The sequence below is a fragment of the Delphinapterus leucas genome, chromosome 18, assembly GCF_059928025.1.
Source record: "Delphinapterus leucas isolate spDelLeu-1000000601 "Yukka" chromosome 18, BTC_Dleu_Yukka2, whole genome shotgun sequence".
NCBI classification, from domain to species: Eukaryota; Metazoa; Chordata; class Mammalia; order Artiodactyla; family Monodontidae; genus Delphinapterus; species Delphinapterus leucas.
In genome coordinates, this window is record NC_143146.1 from 78,775,811 (window position 1) to 78,802,735 (window position 26,925).

General features: G+C 43.0%; 1 protein-coding gene and 1 pseudogene across 5 annotated transcripts in view; one reads left to right on the plus strand and one right to left on the minus strand.

The window, feature by feature from the left end:
- MPHOSPH8 (M-phase phosphoprotein 8) overlaps positions 1-3,866 on the minus strand; it is a 49,314-nt gene extending 45,448 nt beyond the window's left edge. For 2 of the 5 annotated variants that reach the window (XR_016388756.1, XM_089899789.1), the window contains exon 1: positions 3,492-3,866. Coding sequence is in view for 4 of the 5 variants with exons in the window: in XM_089899789.1 (XP_089755915.1) it covers positions 3,492-3,710 (219 nt within the window). In the remaining variant the exon portion in view is untranslated. The remainder of the gene's footprint in view (positions 1-3,491) is intronic. The other 3 variants (XM_022574439.3, XM_022574438.3, XM_089899788.1) reach the window with 2 other exon arrangements.
- Positions 3,867-20,809: 16,943 nt separating this feature from the next.
- LOC111175061 (antizyme inhibitor 1-like) lies at positions 20,810-22,654 on the plus strand (annotated as a pseudogene).
- Positions 22,655-26,925: the final 4,271 nt, after the last annotated feature.

Here is a 26,925-nt window from a genome sequence, read left to right on the forward strand (position 1 = left end):
TTGAATCTAGAATACAACAAATTAATAAAGAAAGACAAAGTAGAAAGAGATCTGAACAGGCACTTCATAAAACATAACCAAATGACCAAAAAATAAGTATTGGGTTGGCCAAAAAGTCCGATTTTTGGCCAACCCAATATATGAAAAGATGCTCAATGATTTCAACACTGATTACTAGCACAGAATCCAAAGAAATATAAATTACAAGTAGGAAATACCATCAGATACCCCACCAGTACTGGCTAAAAGTATAAAGACTGACAATATCAAGCGCCGATAGGATGCTTAACAAAAGGAATTCTCATAAAACATTAGCAGTAGTGTAAATTGGTACAACCAATTTCAAAAACAGTTTCCACTTAAAGCTGAAGACACATGCATCCTGTCTGAACAATTCCACTCCTAGGTGTATACAACCAAGAGAAACATTTGTGCACAATACACCAGGAGACATGTTCAATAAAGTTCACAGAAGCATTATTCACAATAACCAAAAACTGGAAACCCAAATGCCCATCAACAGTAGAAAAGAGAGACTGTAATATGTTCATACAACTGAATACAGTTGATCCTTTAAAAACATGGGTTTGAACTGCGGGGTCTACCTATATGCAGATATTTTTCAATAAATATATTAGAAAATTTGGACTTCCCTGGTGGCACAGTGGTTAGGAGTCGGCCTGCCAATGCAGGGGACACGGGTTCGAGCCCTGGTCCGGGAAGATCCCACATCTCTTTTGATGTCCATTTGATGTTTCACTTTTGATGCTGCGGAGCAACTAAGCCCGTGCACCACAACTACTGCGCCTGCACTCTAGAGCCCACGAGCCACAACTACTGAGCCCATGTGCCACAACTACTGAAGCCCACACGCCTAGAGCCCGTGCTCCACAACAAGAGAAGTCACTGCAATGAGAAGCCCACACACCGCAATGAAGAGTAGCCCCCGCTCACCACAACTAGAGAAAGCCTGCGTGCAGCAACAAAGACCCAACACAGCCAAAATATATATATATATATGTATATATGAAAATTTTTTGGAGATTTCCGACAATCTGAAAAAAGTCACAGACGAAACACATAGCCATAAGTACTGAAATGATTAAGAAAAAGGTATGCAATGAATGCATAAAGTATATGTAAATACTGGTCGATCATCACAAAGACATAAGGTGTGTGATATTTAATGTAAAATTAATGTGTTAGTTTTCTTAACATTTTATAACTCTGCTTTCAAAGAATTATATTACCATATTCTTTTCTAATTGGAGAAAGTGAGTATTAGATTATTACAGGTAAGTGACTTCTTTAAAAATGTAATAATGTTTCTGATACTGTACTATGAATATGACTGTAATACCATACGCCACAAAAATTTTCTAACAATTCATTCATTAGTGTCTAGGCTAGGCTACTGGGAAGCAATTTTATCGATTATACTAGGCTACCATAAAGTATGAATCAATAAACTTTTTCACATTATCTTTTCATTTTTGATGTCCAGTGCTGGTAATACATATAACATCTACAGTGTTTTGTATCATATAAGACAATATTGATGTAGGTTCTGACAAGCAATTCATCTCATAAACAGAAGATGTATACTTAGGGTGTAAATTACTGTAAATACATTTTCTCTTCCTTCTGATTTTTTAAATATTTTCTTTTTAGTTTACTTTTTAATTAAGGATACAGTATACAATACACATAATATACAAAATATGTGTTAAGTGACTGTTTCTACTATGGGTAAGGCTTCCCCTTCTGTTAGCAGGCTATTAGTTAGGTTTTGGGGGAGTTTATAAGTGGCTTTTCAGCTGTACAGGGGTCAGGCACCCCTAGGCCCCAAGTTGTTTGAGGGCCAACAACTATGCAGCAATGAAAAGGAAAGAAACTATAGCTCCAACAACATGGAATAAATCTCACAAAGATATTGTTGAGCAAAAAATGCAGACACACACCAAACAAATATAGTGAGATTCCATTTAAATGAAAGAAAAAAATTTTTTTTAATGTGGGGCTTTAGGTACAGTGCCTACAATTCTTTGGAACTGGCAAAATTGAATATTGTAAAAGAAGTGAATCAACAATTCTGAAGATATTACCCTCCTAACCAAATATTTTCTGAATATCTTTCACCTGCCAAGCACTATGTTAAACGCAGGTGATACACCTATCACCTCAAGGTGCTTACAAGGTATCTGGGAAAATTATACATAGAAATGTCCGTATCTTTACTGCAACTAACAATAAGATTGATGACGCTGGATTTCGGTTATTTATCCCCCACTGTACAGGAGAATGCTCCGGACACGCAGGCTCAACGGCCATGGCTCAAGGGCCCAGCCGCTCCGCGGCATGTGGGATCTTCCCAGACCGGGGCACGAACCCGTGTCCCCTGCATCGGCAGGCGGACTCTCAACCACTGCGCCACCAGGGAAGCTCCAGGAGAATCTTTAATGTCAGCAACTGTGTATGCTACAACTCATCTCTATATCCTCAGGACCTAACACAGCACCTACCCATGCAGTAGTTGAAAACAAAAAAAGGCTGCTGAATGAATGGACAAAAAAAATTAATATAAGGTAGCGTATGACAAATGGGAAATAACAGACAATAAAAAGAACACAGGGGGACTTCCCTGGTGGAGCAGTGGTTGAGAGTCCGCCTGCCGATGCAGGGGACACGGGTTCGTGCCCCGGTCCTGGAAGATCCGACATGCCGCGGAGCGGCTGGGCCCGTGAGCCATGGCCGTTGAGCCTGCGCGTCCGGAGCCTGTGCTCCGCAACGGGAGAGGCCACAGCAGTGAGAGGCCCGCGTACCGCAAAAAACTAAAATAAATAAAAAGAACACAATATACAGAACGACCACCGTGTAGGGCCTTTGGTCATCTTACACCTATTTACTAAAACAGATTATTTTCCCATTGCCCATCCTCCCACCCTCTCATCTTCCCCCAGCCTCCAGCCCACAATTCATTCACTCAATCTGATATACACAAAGCAATCACGGCATGCTAGGCACTGGGTTAAAGTGCCAGCGATAACAAATTAATAAAAAGCATAGTCTACCAAAGGAGCCTACAATCTAGCAGGAGACAAACATGTAAAGAACGATAAGCTTGAAGGGCATAAATGGGGAAGCACCACACTCTGCGGGGACCAGGGTGAAACACGGCTTTCACAGAGACACTGAGCGGGAAGCGCCGGGCTGGGCGCGGCGAGGAACTGAAGGTTCCTGCGAGGCTGCTGGCACACGCCGCACAGGGAGAGCGGGCGAGGATGCTCAGGCTCTCAGACCCGAGACGCCGTCCCCCGGGGATGGGGATGGGGATGGCGCGGACGGGGCCTAAGAAGGAAGCCTCCTCTCAATGTCCCCGCGCCGTGGACATCCGTCTACACCGCCTCCAGCGCCTCCTGAGCGGGCAGCACCACCCCGGCCGCGCCGACCGCCGCGCGTGAGCCTCCCCCCGGCCCAGGCTCCGCACGTACCCCATCGATCTTCATGTCCAGGATTTTCTCCACCTCGAACACATCCTCGCCGTCATCCTCACTGTCCCCGACGGCCTCCGCTCCTTTCGCGGCCGCGTCCTTCTCTTTGCCCACCGCTCCTCTTCCCTCTCCTTCGACTCCGGGCGACTTGACACTGCCGTCGGCACCCGAACCAGGAACTGCAGCCGCGGTCGCCCCCTCCGCCTCCGCCGCAGCCATAACGGAGCTCTGCCAGCCGCGGGGAGAACGGTTGCGACGCGCGCCCCGCGCTCGGCCCCGAACCCCCGCCAGCAGAAGGCCGCTGACTAGAAAACGCCAATGGCGGGCTCGGGCCCCCAGAGCGACGCGCGCGCACAACAATCACGTCAGGCGGGCGCGCCGGAGCCCCGCACCACCCACAGGAAGCGGGTGGGCTGGCCGAGAGGGGGTGCCCCGGGCGGAAGGAAGAGCAGGCCGATGGAGGCGCTAGGAGAGGCCGCGGTGTAGCGCCGGTGGGCGGGGCTTGAGGAGCGTGGGCGGGGTGTGGGCTGAGGGGAAGGGAGCCGCGGAGCGGAGGCTGCACTGTAGCGCTAGTGGGCGGGGATTGCGGGACTTGGGCGAGAAGTGGGCGGGGCGAGAGGGTCAGCGCGCGGGTCAGGTTCGTGGCGGGTTCTCTTCGTGCCGCCCGCTGCCCAGAGCAGGTGACCCTTATCTGGGTGATTTTGATTCGATTAACGCCTGTGAAGGATCCAATCAAACACAGCTCATAGTGCTGTTATATTTTAGGGAGTGCTGTTTAAAGATAAGGAAAACATTTATTTTCCAATTTCTAGTAGGGTTTTGTTTTGTTTTTTTAATTCCCACTGAGAAAAATCAGAGGAGGTGATAAAAGTAATTTGTACACGTTATGAATGATTGACAAAAATAGTCACCCCTCAAAATGAATTGTCGCCCAGAGTTGCTAGCTGAAATATTTCTCAGTTTGAATTGCAAATAAAGTCTTTGTAGCAGCGAGCTTTTTATTTAACAGTGAACTTTGTCGACTGAAAATAAATGCACAAGGTGAGAGTTGCGAGTTGGGTTTTATTTGGGGCAAAATTAGAGCTATGTCCAGGGGACAGCGCCTCAGCAGCTCAGGGCCTGGGTGACCAGCCAGCAGACGAGCGGTCAAGCACGCGCTGCTGCTGGCCACGAGGAGCGGACGCCCCGTTAATGATTTTGTGCCTTTCTAGATGTGAGGGGAGGCGAGAACCGGGCTCCTAAAACCTTCTCCAGCTTTTCCCAGAGCACAGAGCGCCTCACTCCTGATCTCCGCCCTGAGCTCCTCTCAGGGGGCCTTGAAGGTCCGCAGCTGTGGTGGCTAATGACCTCATCCTCGAGTGACAATTTTCACCTGGCAACTTAATTTACAAAATTAACTCTTTTAAATGGGCTCCCTGAGTTCATTTAAGACTATGATCTGGCAGGCGCCTTTTGAGAGCAGCGCCAGATGTTTGAGTTGGCTCACAGAAGGCATCCTAGGCATTAGGAACACAGCGATCGCTACACCATAGCCTGCCCGCCAGGCACTCTCATCTCTAAGGGAAGACACAGCAATTCTAATGCTTCCATATTTTTTTTAAATAAGTTTAAAAAATATTATAAAGCAACGTTAGTTGATGGGGGACAGCTGATTGTTTCACAAGAATTCCAGATAACAAGTATAGAATAAAAAATAGAGAACCACAATATTTCATAAAATGATTCAGACAACAGAATCGTTAGCTGAATGAAGAGAAACTGGATGCCAAAGTATCTGTCCACAGGTGAGTGTTGGCTGCAGGCAAACAACTCCACAGTGGAAACCTGCTGATCAATGTTAGCATTATTAAAGTAGAACAACCAGCCTTCATGGCTCATGTTGACAGAAATGCTGATCCTTAATCTACTCAGGACTTTAGATCTAATTTCCAGTTTACAAGAAATATGGGGAAAGAGAAATGGAAACAGACATGTCCAGAATGTGGGACATCGTGTAGGAGAGCCAACCCGTCTCCTCAGCAGCAAAAGAAGAGGGAAAAGAAGGCTGTTCTAAGCGTCCAAAAACTTGACAAAGCATTTTAAGTCTTGAGGGAGTTAATTACACTATTTACTCTGCTTTTATGTATTTTTGAAATTAAGTATATATGTTCATTGTAAAATTTTTTCAATTAATTCAAAAATGTATAAGATAGAAATAAAGTTCCTGTTCCTCAAAGGTAACTAGTTTGGAATATGACCTGACGGATTTTTATCTCATACATATATAAACACCCATTTATACAACTTTTTTTATTTTTTTGCGGGCCTCTCACTGTTGTGGCCTCTCCCATTGCGGAGCACAGACTCTGGATGTGCAGGCTCAGTGGCCATGGCTCACGGGCCCAGCCGCTCCACGACACGTGGGATCCTCCCGGACTGGGGCACGAACCCATGTCCCCCGCATCGGCAGGCAAACCCCCAACCACTGTGCCACCAGGGAAGCCCTTATACAACTTTTGAAATGAGCTCTATTGCACATGCTCTGCCACTGCACTGTGTATGTATGCACATATAATACATGCATGTGTTGGTGTGTCCATATTTCTGTAAGATGAATTTCTAGAAGTAGAGTTCCTACTAGCGGAATTTATATGTCAAAGAGCGTAGTGATTTAATTTTTTCTTCCAGTTTTATTGAGATATAATTGACATACAGCACTGTGTAAGTTTTAGATGTACAGCATAATGGTATGACTAACATACACGATGAAATGATGACCACGGTAAGTCTAGTGAACATCCATCATCTCAAATAGACACAAAATAAAAGAAAAATATTTTTCCTGTGAAGAGAACTCTTGGGATTTAGTCTCCGAACAACCCTTTTATGTAACACACAGCAACGCTCATTCCATTCGTCATGCTGCACATCACGACCCTAGTACTTACTTGTCGTATGACTGGAAGTTTGCACCTTTGGACCACCTTTGCGCACTCTCCCCTTCCACCACCCCCATCTCTGGTAACCACAGGTCTGATCTCTTTTTCCATGAGTTTGCTTGTTTCTTTTGGAAGCATAATTGACCTACAACACTATATTAGTTCCTGGTGCATAACATAGTAATTCGATATTTCTATACATTATGAAATGACCACCGCATTGTGATTTAAATTTTGATAAACATTGCAAAATTTTGTTTTACTAGTATACGTCTCCAGTAACAATGTAAGGAGGTACCCGGTTTGTCTTCTGTAATTACGTCAAGCAAACAAGCAGGGCAGGCCAGGGCCAAGACCTGACTGATTTGGCCAGTAAAGATATAACAAGCCCGTTTCAGATTTAGATGGTTTATACACATATAAACAGCAAAAGGCAGAGTAGTCAAAGATGCCAGCTCCCCTTGGCCTTGGGCCCACGGCCCCGAATGGAGCCGGATGTCTGCAGTGTGAGTAGTGGGACAGGTCCTGAGCTTCTTGCCTCATCGGGGAGGAAGGTGGGAGGAGGCCTTTAGGCAGCTCCTCACAAGCCTCCCATTCCCTCGGGCACCAGCAGGCTCACAGGGTCCCTCATCAGGGTGTTGGGAGCCACTGGAGAGGCAGACGGGCAGGCCCCGCAGCAGGAAGGAAACCCTGCACCTGTGTGCGTGAGGGGTGATGGGCAGGACGGGTGGGAGGACAGCCAAGACTGTATGTCAGTCTTGGCGCAGTGGTTGAGAATCTGCCTGCTGATGCAGGGGACACGGGTTCGAGCTCTGGTCAGGGAAGATCCCCCATGCCGCGGAGCAACTAGGCCCGTGAGCCATGGCCGCTGAGCCTGCGCGTCCGGAGCCTGTGCTCCACAACAAGAGAGGCCGCAATAGTGGGAGGCCGGCGCACCGCGATGAAGAGTGGCCCCCGCTTGCCGCAACTGGAGAAAGCCCTCGCACAGAAACGAAGACATAACACAGCCAAAAATAAATAAATAAATAAATATTTAAAAAAAAAAAGACTGTATGTCAAAGACACCGGGGTTGTACGTAAAGACAGAGCGGAAATGGGCTGGAAGGCATCGTGTGGAGTAGGCTGGACAGAGACCTCACTCCCTTCACAAGAAAAACTCAAGATGGATCAGAGGCCTAAACAAACAATGCAAAACTATAAAACTTCTAGAACATAACAGAGGAGAAAATCTAGATGGCCTTCGTTTGGTGATGAGATTTTTAGATGCAACACCAAAAGCAAGATCCACCAAAGAATTGCTCGGGACACCTAGTTTCTCTAAACAATAAGAAAGGTGTCCAGGGACTTCCCTGGCGGTCCAGTGGTTAGGACTCCGTGCTTTCACTGCTGGGCCGGTTGGATCCCTGGTCAGGGACCTGTGATGCCACAAGCTGCGTGGTGCAGCCAAAAAAAAAGCTGCACAGGGATCTGCAGATGAGGGTCCACAGCAGGGAGCGTGCACACCAAGTGCCAGGTGGGCCCAGGTTCAACACCCGGCCCAGAAAAAGGCCTTGTTTCCTCCCAGCTTGCTCAGCCTGGCTGCACCGGCTCCCTGCCAGCCTCCTGAGAGGGGAGAAGGAAATAAGCTTCCAGCACCACCCCAATGCATCTCTCATCACCTTAAAGTATTCAAACACAGAAAGTCTGTAATACTGGAATTTTAAATTTTTTTATTAAAAAAACTTTTTTTTTGGCTGTGCTGCTCAGCTTGTGGGATCTTAGCTCCCCAACCAGGGGTGGAACCTAGGTCCCTGGTACTAAAAGCTCGGAGTCCTATCCACTGGACTGCCAGGGAATTCCCTGGAATTTTAATTTTATAATTGCTTGTTCGTTCATTAAAACAATAGACTGCTTCCACTTATTTTAAAGTGACTGCTACACTGAATAAAATCATAATTAGATTTCATTATAGGTATCTATTAGTATCTGATTATTGTATACATGGAAGCATGAAAAAAGTTTAAAAGACAAGTTCATGTGCTTCAGCCTTGACTGTACTTAAGAAGTCTGTGAAGAGGGGAAGTGGTGTATCCGAGTTGGGGCCCCAGCAGCTGTTTGGTGGCAGAGTCCTAGTCTTTCCCCAGCTCGAGCCGTTGGCAGATAGATGGATACTGCCCTTCAATTCTTCTCAGCCATTCACTTGCTTTCTTTATTTTCTCAAAATCCCAGGGAATATTCCTAGATTAAAAACATTTTTCCATCAACTTCAGAATATAATTATATATGAAATGTAATGTGGTACCAAATCCAGCACATTATATCAGACAAAATCTGTCAAAAATTATGATACTTAGTAAAAGCAGTTCTCTCTGACTTTTTTCTTTTCCTTTCTGACATTTTATGAAAGTTCTTCCAGTGGCCTGACATGGTGCTTTGAACTTATTCAAAACATTTGAAATATAGTAACCTCCTCGCTGCCCGGCTTCCACATGCTTCGCAGACGTTCTTGTTGCCTCCAGGACAACTCAAGCTTCTTTTTTTTTTAATATCTTTATTGGAGTGTAATTGCTTTACAATGGTGTGTTAGTTTCTGCTTTATAACAAAGTGAATCAGTTATACATATACATATGTTCCCATATCTCTTCCCTCTTGCGTCTCCCTCCCTCCCACCCTCCCTATCCCATCCCTCTAGGTGATCACAAACCACCGAGCTGATCTCCCTGTGCCATGCGGCTGCTTCCCACTAGCTATCCATTTTACATTTGGTAGTGTATATATGTCCATGCCACTCTCTCACTTTGTCACGGCTTACCCTTCCCCCTCCCCGTGTCCTCAAGTCCATGCTCTAGTAGGTCTGTGTCTTTAGAGTCTGTCCTACAGAGTGAAGTAAGTCAGAAAGAGAAAAACAAATACCATATGCTAACACATATATATGGAATCTAAGAAAAAAAAAAAAAGGTCATGAAGAACCTAGGGGTAAGACGGGAATAAACTCAAGCTTCTTCTCCCCTTCATATGTTTGTTTGCTGTCGCCCCCTTTCCACTCTTTGAGTACAGGCTCAACGCTACTTTACAAACTGCTTTCTACTGTCCCAGGAATTCTCAACTGGATTCTTTACCTGTAAAGTACCCGAGAGTCACCCAAGAAACTGGCATATATTTAATTTTAGCACGCAAACCACGAACAACTTACTAGTAAAATGTGCATAACGTAAAAACTTCAAATTTGTGTTCAGAAAATGGTGTCAAATATTCAAGTCTACTGAAGACTCAGAAAAATTCTGAGATTTTTCATTAATATTAATTAGCTACTTCCTCATTTGTTTTGTTATCTGCTAGAACCTCTTAGCAAACAAATGGTAATATATACTAAAGAATATGGGGGGAAACTGAAAATTTGGAGAATTCTCTCCATCTTTGATTTTCTTCCCCTGTGAACTGGGAAAGGGCCATCAGAGTAGTGTGGTGGTTAAGAGATGGGTTCAAATCCTGCCTCTGCAATTACACAATATTGCTTGTGTGACATTGTTTGTTTTTTTGTTATTTTTGGCTGCCTGTCTTGTGGGATCTTAGTTCCCCGACCAGGGACTGAACCTGAGTCCTCGGCAGTGAAAGCCCGGAGTCCTAACCACTGGACTGGCAGGGAGTTCCCTGGGAGTAGAGAATTTAATCAGTTCTTGTGAGAGGGTACAAATAGACCTACTAGTTTATTTTAATTTCATCTGTAAGTATGTTATCTCTAAGGGATAAGAACTTTTTCCTAAGCATGAAACTTAAAGATAGTAATGAATAATTCTTTAATATCACAAAATATCCAGGTAACGTTTAAATTTCTGTAACTGTTGGGGTTTTTTTAATACAATGGGTTTTGTTCAAATCAGGATCCAAACAAAGGCTACATATTGCCTCATTTCAAATATCCTTTAAGTTATAGGTTTCACCTCTCCCCTCTTTTTTCTCTCTTTTTTTTTTGGCCCCTCCCGTTGCGGAGCACAGGCTCCGAACGCGCAGGCTCAGTGGCCATGGCTCACGGGCCCAGCCGCTCTGCGGCATGTGAGATCTTCCCAGACCGGGGCACGAACCCGTGTCCCCTGCATCGGCAGGCGGACTCTCAACCACTGCGTCACCAGGGAAGCCCCCTCTCTTTTTTCTCTTGCCATTTATTTCCTCGTATTCCAGACATTGCTGACTACGTCCCCATGGCATAATTTAACATATTCAATCTCCATTCCCTGATATCTGATCTTTATTATGTAAGATATTTTCATAGTTTCAAAGTCAAAACCATAAAACAATGTACATTAGGAGAAACCTAACTTCCATCCTTGTCTCCTCCCCTTCCCCCTCTAGATAATATTTTATTAGTTTTATTAGTTTTCCCATTATCTTGCCTTTTGAAAAAACATAACCAAATTACGTGCATGTGTGTGTGTGTGTGTGTGTGTGTGTGTGTGTGTGTGTGTACCATGCTTAACCACTGCGCCAGCAGGGAAGTCCCTCCAGATGGATCTTACGTTTCTTTTTTTTCTTCGTTCTTTTTTTTTTTTTTTTTTTTTGGCTGCATTGTGTCTTAGTTGCCACACATGGGATCTTTCCTTGTGGAGCGTAGGCTCAGTAGCTGTGACCGGCGGGCTCAGTTGCTCCGAGGCATGTGGGATCTTAGTTCCCCGATGAGGATCGAACCCGCGTCCTCTGCATTGGAAGGCGGATCCTTAACCACGGTGCCACCAGGGAAGTCTCTCTTTTTACGTTTCTGCTTAGATATTTAACTAAGGATACAGATTTAATCATGTTTTCCCCCTGCTCCTTGTGACTTCAGTTTCAGCCACAGTATTAAGTGTTATTCAAAGCAAACAGAAAATTAGAGCTATGTTTTGAATAGATATTTCATGGTATCTGGGCACCCTAATTTCTGGACTATCCCTAGACTAGATACACACAGAAGAGTCAGGAAATAGAGAGTCCCCTATTCGCATGATACTGTCTTCAAGAAGCAATTCATATCCATGCACTACACTTTAAAATATGTATAATAATTAATCTATGACTTAAACCACATACTTAATTATAATTTAAAGTGTTCAGTTTTCTCTGGAATTCAATAAGCTGGCTGATTTTAATGCAACAGATCCATGTACTATAGAAAAAAAAAAGCAAAACACTTCACATTTGTGAGGCTGAAAAATGCGGAAACTAAAGATGGCGTGCTCTTACCAGGACAGGATTCCTACAAAGCTCTGTACAGGGGACCTGTGCAGCAAGGGCGTCACATTGCCAAGGTGGCTCAAAAACGCTGTGGTTTCACTCAGTCGGCCAACTCGAAAGATCTGCAAGACGCCCACTGGACTCTTACTGTAAGAATCAGAAGAAAACCTTGAGATTACGTAATTGAAAACAAAATAAAAAATTGTTATTAGCAGAAAACCCAAAACAACCCAAATGTCTATTATTAGAGAACTGATTCAATGAATCACAATGCAACATTTCTTGGAAATACTATGCAGCCCTTAAAAAATCACACTCTTAAAAATAAATAAGGGGGGCTTCCCTGGTGGCGCAGTGGTTAAGAATCTGCTTGCCAAAGCAGGGGACACGAGTTTGAGCCCTGGCCCAGGAACATCCCACATGCCACGGAGCAACTAAGCCCGTGCTCCACAACTACTGAGCCTGAGCTCTAGAGCCCACAAGCCACAACCACTAAGCCCATGTGCCACAACTACTGAAGCCTGCACGCCTGGAGCCTGCCCTCCACAACAAGAGAAGCTGTTGCAATGTGAAGCCCGTGCACCGCAATGAAGAGTGGCCCCTGCTCACCGCAACTAGAGAAAGCCCACACGCAGCAGCAAAGAAAGACCCAACACAGCCAAAAATAAATAAATAAATAAATAAATAACTTTTTAAAAATTTAAAATAAATAAATAAGGGTATAAAGCAAAACTTATAGCAAAAAATAAGTGTTTGAAGTAGGTTATAAGGACTTCCCTGGCGGCGTAGTGGTTAAGAATCCGCCTGCCAATGCAGGGGACATGGGTTCGAGCCCTGGTCCAGGAAGATCCCACATGCCGCGGAACAACTAAGCCTGTGTGCCACAACTACTGAGCCTGCGCTCTAGAGCCCGCGAGCCACAACTACTGAGCCCACATGCCACAACTACTGCAGTCTGCATGCCTAGAGCCTGTGTTCCGCAACAAAGAAAAGCCACTGCAGTGAGAAGCCCGCGCACCACAACGAAGAGTAGCCCCCGCGCACCGCAACTGGAGAAAGCCCACGTGCAGCAACAAAGACCCAACGCAGCCAAAAAATTAATTAATTAATTAATTAATTAAAGAAAAAAGTACATTATAAGACATTAAGCAATATGATCCCATATTTTATCGAATATATAATATATAGAACATACTAATTGAATAAGTTCATTCATTCAACACTCATGCATTTATTTAACAAATACGTCCCGTGCCTAGTACTCTACCAGCACTGGCAATAAGATAACATGGGCTCTGCCTGATGGAGCTTACATTCTGATGAGAGAGACAGAAGTCAAGGTGACAAACACCCGATCTTCTGTGCTGCTCAGCAAGCCAGCCAGGTTCAGAGAGACGGTGGCCAAGAAAGGCTTTGCTTTGGAGGTGACATTTATTGGACGTGGCCAAATGCGTGTGCTAAGATCTAACTCGTTGTTTGGGGAAAGTTAACTGGATGGGCAGGATGGAAGGAACATCAGGAAGGCTGCTGCTGCAGGGACGTGGTCTCTGCTCAAGGCAAGAAGCCAAGGGTAAACGGCTTTTGGAGGCAGAGCTGACAGAACGGGGATGTGCGGACGAGGGAGAGAGAATCGACGATGGCTTGGGGTGACTAAGATGGGGAGTGTGGGGACAGACCAGGGGGCTGCCGAGGGACCGGGCTTTGGGGGCTGGCTGGTTACCGGAACGTGCTGAGCAAATCGGCAGATGTTACTAACCACAACTTTTATTTCAGACAGTTGGCTTCCCAGCACCCTCTGGGTGCAGAGAAGCATCAGTGATCCAACTGGGAAAACGTTCTATACCAAAATGCTAACAGTGGTTATATTATCTCTGCGTTATCGCTGGGTGGTGAGATTTTGGGCAATCTTTAATTTTTTCATGTTTTCACATACTTTCTAAGCTTTTAGAAAAGAACGTGAATTTTATAACTAGAAAACAATTAATATGAAAAAGTCGTTATTCGTGAAATGAAATGGAGAGAATCTACTTTTTCACAGCAGCAGAATCTCTCCCTAGGGAGAGGCCCACTCTTGATGTATGAATTCTTTAATACTTGGGGACGGGGTGGTTTGAGATCGCCAAGGGCTTGCTGTAGTTACATTAGATGGTTGCTGCTCCCTTCAAGGCTTGAAAATTCAGCTGCTCCTTCCCTTTGACTCCCTGGAAAAAGCTGGTGACTCCCCTCCTGATTCTACTGTCACTATTACTAGATTCCTCAGATACCTAGGGGAGGCTCAAAGCCAAATCAAGCTAAAACAATCTTGAGAAAGAAGAACGGAGCTGGAGGGATCATGCTCCCTGACTTCAGACTATACTAGAAAGCTACAGTAATCAAGACAGTATGGTACTGGCACAGAAACAGACACATAGATCAATAGAACAGGACACAGAGCCCAGAAATAAACCCACACACTTTGGTCAATTAATCTATGACAAAGGAGGCAAGAATATACCATGGTAAAGGCCATATATGACAAACCCACAGCAAGCATCAAACTCAATGGTAAAAAACTGAAAGCATTTCCACTAAGATCAGGAACAAGACAAGGATGTCCACTCTCACCACTCTTATTCAACATAGTTTTGGAAGTCCAAGACACAGCAATCAGAGAAGAAAGAGAAATAAAAGGAATATAAATTGGAAAAGAAGAAGTAAAACTGTCACTGTTTGCGGATGACATGATACTATACATAGAAAATCCTAAAGATGCCACCAGAAACTACTAGAACTAATCAATGAATTTGGTCAGGTTGCAGGATACAAAATTAATGCACAGAAATCTCTGGCATTCCTATACAACAACAATGAAAAATCAGAAGGAGAAATTAAGGAAACACTCCCATTTACCATTGCAACAAAAAGAATAAAATACCTAGGAATAATTCTGCCTGAGGAGACAAAAGACTTGTACTCGGAAAACTATAAAACACTGATGAAAGAAATCAAAGATGACATAAACAGATGGAGAAATATACCATGTTCTTGGATTGGAAGAATCAATATTGTGAAAATGACTGTACTACCCAAAGCAATCTATAGATTCAATGCAATCCCTATCAAACTACCATTGGCATTCTTCACAGAATTAGAACAAAAAATTTTACAATTTGTATGGAAACAAAAAAGACCCCAAATAGCCAAAGCAATCTTGAGAAAGAAAAATGGAGCTGGAGGAATCAGGTTCCCTGACTTCAAACTATACCACAAAGCTACAGTAATCAAGACAGTTAGGGTATTGGCACAAAAACAGAAATATAGATCAATGGAACAGGATAGAAAGCCCAGAGATAAACCCATGCACATATGGTCACCTTATCTTTGATAAAGGAGGCAAGAATATACAATGGAGAAAAAACAGCCTCTTCAATAAGTGGTGCTGGGAAAACTGGACAGCTACATGTAAAAGAATGAAATTAGAACACTCCCTAACACCATACACAAAAATAAACTCCAAATGGATTTAAGACTTAAATGTAAGACCAGACACTATAAAACTCTTAGAGGAAAACATAGGAAAAACACTCTTTGACATAAACCACAGCAAGATCTTTTTTGACCCACCTATTAGAGTAATGGATAAAAAACAAAAATAAACAAATGGGACTTAAACTTAAAAGCTTTTGCACAGCAAAGGAAACCATAAACAAGACAAAAAGACAACCCTCAGAATGGGTTGAAGTGTGTGAAGGGATCTCTGTGAGGTGTGGACATTAGGAAAGTTTCCATAAGTGACTCAGAACAGGAACAGGAACCTGCACCCCAGGGAGTGTTTTCCTTTGCTGAGAAATTAGCTATGAGCAAGGTGGATAAACACATAGGAGTCAACATGAAGACTGTACCTCGATGCCGTCGGCCAGGAGGAAGTGTGTGGATATCAGAAAGCTGTGGTCCCCGGGGTCCTTGGGGCTCTGGGGGAACCTCAGCTCCACCATGGCCGTCTCCTTACCTCCCTCTGTCCCTACCTGGAAAACAGGTTGTTCTTTCATAAGCTGCATTCATTAAATAACAAGCCATACACGCCATTTTAAAATGTTGATTATAAAACTGATACATGTTCATTTGCAGATATAATTTAGAAAATATAGAAAGTAAATAGAAAAAATAAAAATCATCTGAAGTCCTACTACAGATATATAATCACTATTAATATTTTGTTATATTTCCTTCCAGTATTTTTGCTATAGATACACCTGTATATGTTTAAACTGTACCACTTTTCATATTTTCTTAATCACAGAAGAAATGTTATTTTCAAGTAACATTTTATTAAAATATCTAAAAGATACAAATGGAACATCATTTTGAATGCTGGTGTTATTTTGCATTTGTATGACGTCGCAGGAAAAGTTTTTTGTTTTTCTTTCTAATGAAAAATAATGGAAATTCAACATAGTATAAATACTTGGTGTCAAAGTAGACTTGGTGTCTACTCTTAAAATACAAGAAACTGTTAATAACAGGGAGGAGTACCTTTATTTTTTAATGTCATATTAAGATTTTATACTGTTTACATTTTTATTATAAGCATGCATTTCTTTTACAATAAGCTAAAAATTAAACATTAAATTTTAAATGTAAAAATTTTCTTGACTATTAAAAATCAACTCATATACTAAGGAATATTTATTCAGGATATGCACAACTTTTCAAACAACAAAAAAGTTATCAAACAGGAAAATAATTAGAACAGAACTTTCATACAGTTCTGTTCCCCCAAATAGAAATCAGACTCTTACTTTTACCAAGGTGTTATATTTTGCAACTTCAAAATCTTGAGGAATGTTGAAGAATTCCAACATTCTCTGTATAAAACCTGAAATTTGTATAATAAAATTTTAACATTAAAATGAACTTTTAAACAGAATTTCCATAAAATTCTTCTTGTAGATCTCCTAATTCTATACAAAATACATTATAAGTCCCTAATGCCTCCTTAGATATTCTAAAGATGGTTAAAAGGTCTTGTGGAATGAACTGGATTTCTCCTTCACATAATTCTAGAGCTCTGATTCTATAGCGAGGCTGCAGTGGATGGCGGCGGTGATGTGAAGCAGAAGCAGAGGCCCCTCACAGAGGCAGGAGGCCTGTGTTCACTCTGGGCTCTGACCCTTAGAAGCCGGTCACTCCAGACAGACCCACACCTCTCTGGACTACAGTCAGCTCCGCTTTAAAATAAATAAACGGGGCTTCCCTGGTGGCTCAGTGGTTGAGAGTCCGCCTGCCAATGCAGGGGACACGGGTTCGTGCCCCGGTCCGGGAAGATCCCACATGCCACAGAGCGGCTGGGCCCGTGAGCCATGGCCGCTGAGCCTGCGTGTCCGGAGCCTGTGCTCCACAACGGGAGAGGCCACAGCAGTGAGAGGCCCGCGTACCGCAAATAAATAAATAAATAAACGAATTAACTAACTAATTAATTATTTAATTAAAGGCGTCAGACTTATAATTTGTACTTTTAATTTTGATATTTGTTCTCTCCTTTAACCCGAAGATTAACAAAGTAAGATCAAATGTGATGTCTAATTGATATTGCAGTTTGGGATACGTATGCTTTAAGAAGCCATGTAGAACTTTAGACTCATATACTGCATTTGGGGAAGGTTGTGTTACTTCCATTTTTTTAAAATATCAGGTAGAGAGTAATGAACTGTCTTTACTCTGAAGGCTGTTCAGGAAGGTAACAGAGTGAGCAGACTGCTCAAATCTCACCTCCAGTGGTTTTTCTTTTTTAAAATCAATCTAACAATTAACATCTAATCTCATATAACGCTGACAAGATAAAAATAGTTATCATTATAGCAGTTGGAGTAAGTCTTAAATAAATAAAAACTTAATAAAGAGTTAGAGGACCTTCCCTGGTGGCACAGTGGTTGAGAATCCGCCTGCCAATGCAGGGGACACGGGTTTGAGCCCTGGTCCAGGAAGATCCCACACACCGGGGAGCAACTAAGCCCGTGCACCACAACTACTGAGCCTGCGTTCTACAGCCTGCGAGCCACAACTACTGAGCCCACGTGCCACAAATACTGAAGCCCGCATGCCTAGAGCCCGTGCTCCACAACAAGAGAAGCCACCGCAATGAGAAGCCTGCGCACCGCAATGAAGAGTAGCCCCTGCTCACCGCAACTAGAGGAGAGCCCGCGTGCAGCAGCGAAGACCCAACACAGCCAAAAATAAATAAGTAAATCTGTGACTCTGTTTAAAAAAAGAGAGATAAGCAAGATAAATTAAAATAGTACAAAAAATACTGAATTACTAATAGCCTTTTAATACTGTGCTTGAGGTTTACAAAACATTTTGCCAACTATGTCGAGTCTTAAGGATCAGAAGTAGATTACTTAGTGAGTTCAACAGTATTTTCCTTCTCTGTGGAATTGTTCAGGGATGGATCATCAGTTTTCACTTCTAGAATTAAAACAAACAAAACACGTTTACTACTCGGAGATTTATTAAAATTAGTTAACAATAAATGTTGGAATTATTAAGCTTCTTGAACATGGTCGTATCTGCCATGCTAGTCTTTCAGGTGTCCTTAAATTAGCTCTGGTTATTAGTAATCCAAGGACAAGTGGGAAAAGAGGAAGGTAGATTAAAAGATAGTGAAAACAAATCATTGTAATTCTATTTATTAGGCATGTGAGGAGAACTGACTGATAGGTACACAGTTTCAAATGGCATTTTTCTCTTCTGGAGATTATGGTAAGCATAGTCATGAAAAGTGTTACTGTGGGTCAGAATGAGCTCTGAGCACCATTGTGTCACCAGCGAAGGAACTGCGGAGGCTCTAGTTTAGAGGGAACCAAGGCTTCTATGTGAGGCCAGACAACTTTTGCTTCATATTTTTCTTATAGAGGAATCGTAACACTATCTATTATGATATAGGAATAACTTCTGATGCAAGAATGTCTTTCCAGTTCTATAGAGATTTCAAAAGTCATCAGTGTATTTGTAGCAGTTCTGAATCTGACTGTATTACTGGATGTTGAAAAATATTTTGAATATAAAAGGACTTTACTATCCTTCTATTTTGTTTTAGCTGCCAATGTCTGAGATAGCAAGAAAGACTGATATAACAGCAGTTCTGGGTAATCGTTTGTCTAGAGAGGCTGCATCACACCACAACATTTAGATTTCTAAAGCTGTTATAAATAATTCACTTGATATCATACAATATGATATCTAACATACATCATGTTCTTATAAATTAATATTTATCAGAACTGCCTGCAAGGACCTACTGTACAGCACAGGGAACTATATTCAATATCTTGTAATAACCTATAATGGAAAAGAATCTGAAAAAAACCATATATGTATAACAGAATCACTTTGCTGTACACCAGAAACTAACACATTATAAATCAACAATACCTTAATTTAAAAAAATAGAACTGCCTGCCTTTTAATTAATTAATTAATTTAGCTGCGATGGGTCTTAGTTACGGCACGCGGGATCTTCATTGCTGTCTGCGGGGTCTTTAGTTATGGCATGTGGAATCTTTTAGTTGTGGCATGCAGGCTCTTAGTTGCGGCATGCACGTGGGATCTAGTTCCCTGACCAGGGATTGAACCCCATCCCCCTGCATTGAGACTGCGGAGTCTTAACCACTGGACCGCCAGGGAAGTCCCCTGCCTGATTTTTTAAATTGAAGTATAGTTGATCTACAATATTATATTCACTTCAGGTGTATGACATAGTGATTCATTATTATACATCATACTCCATTTAAAGTTATTACAAAATAATGGTTATATTCCCTGTGCTGTATGATATATCTTTGTTGCTTATTTATTTATTTTTTTAATTATTTATTTTTTTTGCGGTACGCGGGCCTCTCACTGTTGTGGCCTCTCCCGTTGCGGAGCACAGGCTCCGGACGCGCAGGCTCAGTGGCCATGGCTCACGGGCCCAGCCGCTCCGCGGCATGTGGGATCGTCCCGGACCGGGGCACAAAACCGTGTCCCCTGCATTGGCAGGGGGACTCTCAACCACTGTGCCACCAGGGAAGCCCCTTATTTATTTTATACACAGTAGTTTGCTCCTCTTAATCCCCTACCCTTATCCTGCCCCTCCCCCCTTCCCTTTCCACATTGGTAACCACTAGTTGATTCTCTATATCTGTGAGTCTATTTCTGTTTTGTTATCTTCATTCGTTTGTTTTATTTTTTACATTCCACATATAAGTGGAAACATACAGCATTTGCCTTTCTCTGTCTGAGTTATTTCACTGAGTATAATACCCTCCAGGCCCATCCACGTTGTTGCAATTGGCAGAATTTTATTATTTTTTATGGCCCAGTAGTATTCCATTGTATACATACACCACATCTTCTTTATCCATTTGTCTGTTGATGGACACTTTGGTTGCTTCCATGTCTTGACTATTGTAAATAGTGCTGCTATGAACACCGGGGTGTAGGTACGTTTTCCAGTTAACGTTTATATTTTCTTCTGATAAAGATCAAGCAGTGAAATCCATTGCTGGATCATATGTCAACTCTATTTTTAGTGTTTTAAGGAACCTCCATACTGTTCTCCACAGTGGCTGTACCAATTCACATTCCCACCAGCAGCGTAGGAGGGTTCCCTTTTCTCCACACCCTCTCCAGCATTTGTTATTTGTAGACTTTTTGATGATGGCCATTCTGACTGGTGTGAGGTGATACATTGTTGTGGTTTTGATTTGCAAAAACTGCTTTACTTTTGATGAGGAGTGCATTTCTCTATGTCAAGAGGCTTTCGTTTGGGCCAGATTCCAAACTAAAATTTGGGTTTATAAAGGAGACAGGTTTCTACTGGAGAGCACAGCTGGTGTGGTGCATGCGTGACCCACGCTGTCTCTCTCCACAGGCCTGGGCGCCCCCCAGCCACCTTGGGTGTTTCTGCTCAAGGCAACCACATCCCTCTTTAAAAATTCCACCAAACAAAGAGAAGATGCTTTGGGCTGTTATCTCAAGGTGAGCTTTCTGACCAAGCACACAACCACCTGGAGGCCAAGGAGAAGTGCTGTGCAGAGAGCAGTCCGACATCAACGGCAAGCCACTTTGGGAACCCAGCTGAGAGTGGGGTCATCTCCTAGGTTGTCTGTTGGGTTGCATATTCTAAGGACCCAGACAGAAGGCTTAGTGGCCTGTCTCTTGTTTTGCCTGGGTTATGACTCTCAGCTTTCTGCAACATGGCTGAGATGTGCAATGCGAAATGCTCAGCTGGCCTGTCGGATGAAGGAACACACCTTGCAAATGTTATTGATGGCTATGTTTATGAACATACCCTGACGGGAGAAAATGCATTTTTTTGTGGGAGATCTTGGAAAGACTGTGAAGAAATGCAGTCAGTGGCAGAACAAAGTGGCTCAGATAAAGCCATCCTACGTGGTAAAGTGCCACTCCAGCTGTACTTGAGATCTTGGCAGCTCTTGGATCTGGACTTGCTTTGTTCCAGTAAAACTGACATGGCTGCAGTGCAAGAATTGGGTGTATCTCCAGAAAACATAATTTATACAAGTACTTGCAAGCAAGCATCTCAGATAAAGTATGCAGCAAAAGTTGGAGTGAATATCATGCCATGTGATGATGGAGTCCAATTGAAGAAAACTGCACACCGTCACCCAAATGCCAAGACTGTATTTCATTAGGTTCACTTGGTTCATCTGTCCTGGATCTGGGGGTGCTGGCAACATCCACACACCTCTGCACTCTGCAGGCTCCATGTTTGCTGCTGCTGATGTAGAGCAGTCGGGCCATCATCCTCCCCTTCCCTTAGGGCCTTACTACCTATGGCAGCAGAAGGTAATACTGGAGGTGAACACTGTAACATGAAGTGTGGCACTTACCCTGAAGAGCAGTAGGCATGTTTCTGGAATGTGCTAAGGAACTTGATGTCTAAATCACTGGGGTTAAGGGGACTTCCCTGGTGGTCCAGTGGCTAAGACTCTGCGCTGCCAATGCAGGGGGCCTGGGTTCAATGCCTGGTCAGGGAACTAGATCCCACATGCCACAACTAAGAGTTTGCATGCTGCAACTGAAGATCCTGCAAGCCGCAACTAAGACCCTGCACAGCCAAATAAATAAATAAATAAAACAAATGAGATAATATATTATTTAAAAAATGGGGTTAAATTTCATGTTTCAAGGGTCTGCAAAGAATCTCAAGTATATGCCCACGCTCTATCAGATGCCAGTGTGTGTGACATGGCTGGAGAACTTGGCTCCACAATGAACATGTTAGACGTTGGTGGGGACGTCACAGGAACAAACTTCAGCTGGAAGAGGTTAATCATGTTGCCAGCTCTTTGCTTGATGTCCACTTTCCTGAAGGATCTGGCGTTAAGATAACTTCAGGACCTGCAAGATACTGTGTGTCTTCTGCATTTACATTTGCTGTTAACATCATTGCAAGGAAAGTTGTTGAAAATGATACATTTTTCTCTGGAATAGAAAAACCAGAAGTGATGAACCAGCCTTCATGTATTATATGGATGATGTTGTTTATGGTTATGTTGCAAGTAAACTGTCGAAGGACTTAAATACCATCCCATTCACAAGAAATACAAGGAAGATGTTTACAAGCAGCCCTTGCCTTCCATCCTGTGATGAGGTTGATCAAATTGTGGAAAACTCTTCTTCTTTTATGTCGGAGATTGGCTTTTCTCTGATAACATGGGAGAAAATTCTTTCCATGAAACTGCTGCTTTTAATGATTTTTCACAGGCCAGCCATTTGTTACATGATGTTATTCAGTGATTGGCATGAGATGCAGGATGCTGGAATCACATCAGACACAAGGATGAAAGCTTCTTCTTTGTGCCTTCATTCACTCGGCCGAGGCTACAAGACAGCTTCTCCACTGAAGCTTAAACAGGTGTTAACACTTCTTTAGATCTGAAGTTGCAGGGGAAGCTTGTCTGGTCTACGTTCCAGTGTGGAAAAAATGTGAACAATCTTATTCTGTTAATTCTCTTGGAAACAAAAACTATTAGTAATAGGTATTTGGAACCAGATGAAATCAGCTTTCATCTATAATTCGCTGGGGGTAATTGGGAGATTTAGATAGTGTATCCAGATTTAAACTTACCAGTTTGCCCTACCCCTTAAGCATTTAAAATAAAATATGCAACAAAATGGATGACTGAGTGGCAACGGAAGCCCATTAACTAGGTTCCCCATTAAACCATTTACATACAGGTAGTACACAGTTTTATATTAAGGGTTCATGTTAAAAAGTCTGTAAAGTTAATGTCTTTCACTCACATATATCAAATGTCAGTGGAAGAACAGTGTGACTTCAGTAGATATGTTTAGTGTATATAGAACGTGCAAATTTAAGTTTTGAACTGTAGTTTAATAAATGTAAAACTACATCATAGTATTTTTTGTATTTGACCTAATGTAACCTTTGTATGACTGCAATAAAACTTTGCATAGAGTAAAAAAAAATTACACTTCAGGTTTTCTGAGATTATGAATGTTTTTGTAGTCATTTTGAATCTGACCACACCACAGTGAATATTGATAAATCTATTTCTATTGCTAAAGTAGTCTTTTGTCCCTCACTAGTTTGCTGCCCATTTTCTGAAATAATAATAAGACTACTTATTTTCATAGTATTTCTGGACAATCCTTTGTCTATAATATCGTTGACAAACCAAAATATTTACTATAGAACCTCTAATACATTAAGCACTTGATATGAAATACCAAAGCTGCCTGCCTTTTGATCAGGAGTTGGTGTGATGTCCAGTGACTTACAGGGATCATAATTCTTTACGTCCACCAGTCTCCTTTCTTTGATAGATTCCCATATAAAATCTGGGTTTGCAATATAAATATGGTTCTTTTGGATAGACTTCAGTTGATACTGGCTCAGAACATTAGCGTTGTCTAGGATTACATGTGTACACTAAGAAAAAATCAATTCATTATGCATTAGTTAAAAACAAAATTTAAATAAATTATTTGTACCTGTTTCTCACCCCATTTGTAATAATTTTTTTTCAGATTTCTAAAACTCTTATGAATGACAATTTCTAGTTACGTAAAAGTTTTAAAAGATCAACAGCGTATGGATATGGATACACCATAATTGATTTACCATCTAACCACCTCGCCGTAAGAAGTAAAAATTGAAGTCCAAAGTCGTTAGACCCAGGCCTGCAAATGCAGGGCCTGCCCATGTAGGGTGCTCTCCCCTCTGTGAGTCATTGGCGGGGCTGGCCCAGCCTGCCCCATCCTGGACCATAGCCCTGGGGTTTGCCTACAGGGAGCCTGATTTGCTCTGTGAAGCACATTCAACTCCAGCTGGGTGCTGGGTGCTTCTCTGGTATTTAACAGTTTGCCTATGAATATCAGAAACAGAATGTCCCAGTTTACCCACATTTTAGGCAGAATTGTACATTCTTCCCTTACACAGCTTTGCTCACTTACCTGACTCACCATTTCTGTGGATGGATGAATAATTCATGCCTGTTCTTAGTTCATTTTCTGGGTAGAGAATGACAACATGGGCTCTCATTTTTAGAAAGTCTCACATACTGTGAGTGCAATCTTTTTGGACATTATTTTCCAATGTACATAAACATCTGAAATGTGCACACCAGCTACTATAACAAAGGAAGCAGTTCGATACATGACGGTGAGGAATGACCTCTCAGATAAATCGTGAAGGGGAAAAGCAAGAGCAGACCGTTTGTCTGCTGTGCAGCACCTGTGGCTGAAACAGAGCTGTGTGCTTATGTGTGTTGTTTGCGCAGAGAGCAGCTCCAGAACTGGTCCGGGCAGATCCTGGTCCGGGCAGATCCCACGTGCCATGAAGCAACTAAGCCCGTGCACCACGACTACTGAGCCTGCGTTCTAGAGCCCGTGAGGCACAACTACTGAGCCCGTGTGCCACAACTACTGAAGCTCACGCGCCTAGAACCTGTGCTCCACAACAAGAGAAGCCACCGCAATGAGAAGCCTGCGCACCGCAACGAAGAGTAGCCCCTGCTCGCCACAACTAGAAAAAGACCACGCAGAGCAATGAAGACCCAACGCGGCCAAAATAAAATAAATAAATAAATAAGTGTGTGTGTGTGTGTGTGTGTGTGTGTGTATATAAAGAAACAATAAACTAACGAATGGTGAGATATCGGGTTTAATTCACAGTAGCTCTTTGTCGGTCTTTGAACCTGGAGTCTGTTCTAGCAGCTTGTCCACAGTAAGCTGGTGTTTTCTGAAGGGCAGTGGGTCCCACTGGTTTAAGGAGGGTCAGGAAGCAGGTGTCCCTCTCCACACGGCCTCTTAACCCTTGACCGCTGGGTTCCCCTGGCTGTAGTCCCACTCTAGGCCCTTGCTGGGCAGTAGTGCCCATGTGAGGCCCTAGATGCCATCTGTGTGCAGACAACCCCCGGCGTAGGGCAGAAGGTCCGCTGTGTCCCAGCATGTCCCCAACACGCAGAGCCCCCTCCTGGACAGCCACCGCCGGAGCTCCGTCCTGGGCTTCGGCCCTCGACTGCCCCTCCACCCCCAGGAGCCAGGCCCTGTCCCCATCCCTTTGGCCCCAGCCCTCCGCCCAGCAGCAGAGCCCTGTCTCCCCTCTCTGCCCCTCATCTCTTCTCCACACTGAAGCATGAACAAACTTTTTCTTATTTTGAAAATTATGTTTCAAATGAAATTCAAATTTCCTATTATGGTTCAAGGCCTGGCCTCTCCCCAGCCTCATTCTGGCCGAGGTGGCTTTTCCTTCAGGTTGGCAAAACCCTCAGGGCCTTCGCACAGTTGTTCCTTCTGCCCGGGACCCTTCCCCCTACCCCACCCACACTTGTGTATCCCACCCAGGTTGCAGTATCTGCCCAACAAATTAACGAATGAGGGCTCCATCTTTCTTTTTTCTTATGAGGTCTGGTTAAATGGAAGTCCCTTGATTTAACTCTGCCTTTCTTTCACATTAATATTTATTAACTTCATAGGTATTGATTGTCTTTTACACTCAAATTGATTCAAAATTATCAGTGTGTAGATGGGAATGATCATAGATACTGTGAAAGATATTAGACTATGCTATGTAGGTTAATGTATCTTGCTCTCAATGCCCAACAGTTAAAAAACAAAAAATAAACAAACAAAACTCTGTAATGAATCTTTCACCGTTTTCAGAACAGTCTGTGTCATGTGCCCGGCCTGTGCTGGACAAGGCAGGCTGAAGCCAGCATGGCTGCTCAGACCCACCTCTGGATCCAGATTTGTCCTGGGTGAGTTCTTAAGTCCTCTGAACTGGTCTTTTTTTTTTTTTTACATCTTTATTGGAGTATAATTGCTTTACCATGGTGTGTTAGCTTCTGCTTCATAACAAAGCGAATCAGCTATACATATACATATGTCCCCATATCTCCTCCCTCTTGCGTCTCCCTCCCACCCTCCCTATCCCACTCCTCTAGGTGGTCACAAAGCACCGAGCTGATCTCCCTGTGCTATGCGGCTGCTTCCCACTAGCTATCTATTTTACATTTGGTAGTGTATATATGTCCATGCCACTCTCTCACTTCGTCCCAGCTTACCCTTCCCCCCCCGTGTCCTCAAGTCCATTCTCTACGTCTGCATCTTTTTTTTTTTTAGATTCCATATATATGTGTTAGCATATGGTATTTGTTTTCCTCTTTCTGACTTACTTCACTCTGTATGACAGTCTCTAGGTCCATCCACCTCACTGCAAATAACTCAATTTCGTTTCTTTTTATGGATGAGTAATATTCCATTGTATATATATGCCACATCTTCTTTATCCATTCACCTGTTGATGGACACTTAAGTTGCTTCCATGTCCTGGCTATTGTAGAGCTGCAATGAACATTGTGGTACATGACTCTTTGAATTGTGCTTTTCTCAGGGTATATGCCCAGTAGTGGGAGTGCTGGGTCATATGGTAGTTCTATTTTTAGTTTTTTAAGGAACCTCCATACTGTTCTCCATAGTGGCTGTATCAATTTACATTCCCACCAACAGTGCAAGAGGGTTCCCTTTTCTCCACACCCTCTCCAGCATTTATTGTTTGTAGATTTTTTGATGATGGCCATTCTGACTGGTGTGAGGTCATACCTCACTGTAGTTTTGATTTGCATTTCTGTAATGATTAGTGATGTTGAGCATCCTTTTATGTGTTTGTTGGCAATCTGTATATCTTCTTTGGAGAAATGTATAATTAGGTCTTCTGCCCATTTTTGGATTGGGTTGTTTGGTTTTTTTATATTGAGCTGCATGAGCTGCTTGTAAATTTTGGAGACTAATCCTTTGCCATTTGCTTCATTTGCAAATATTT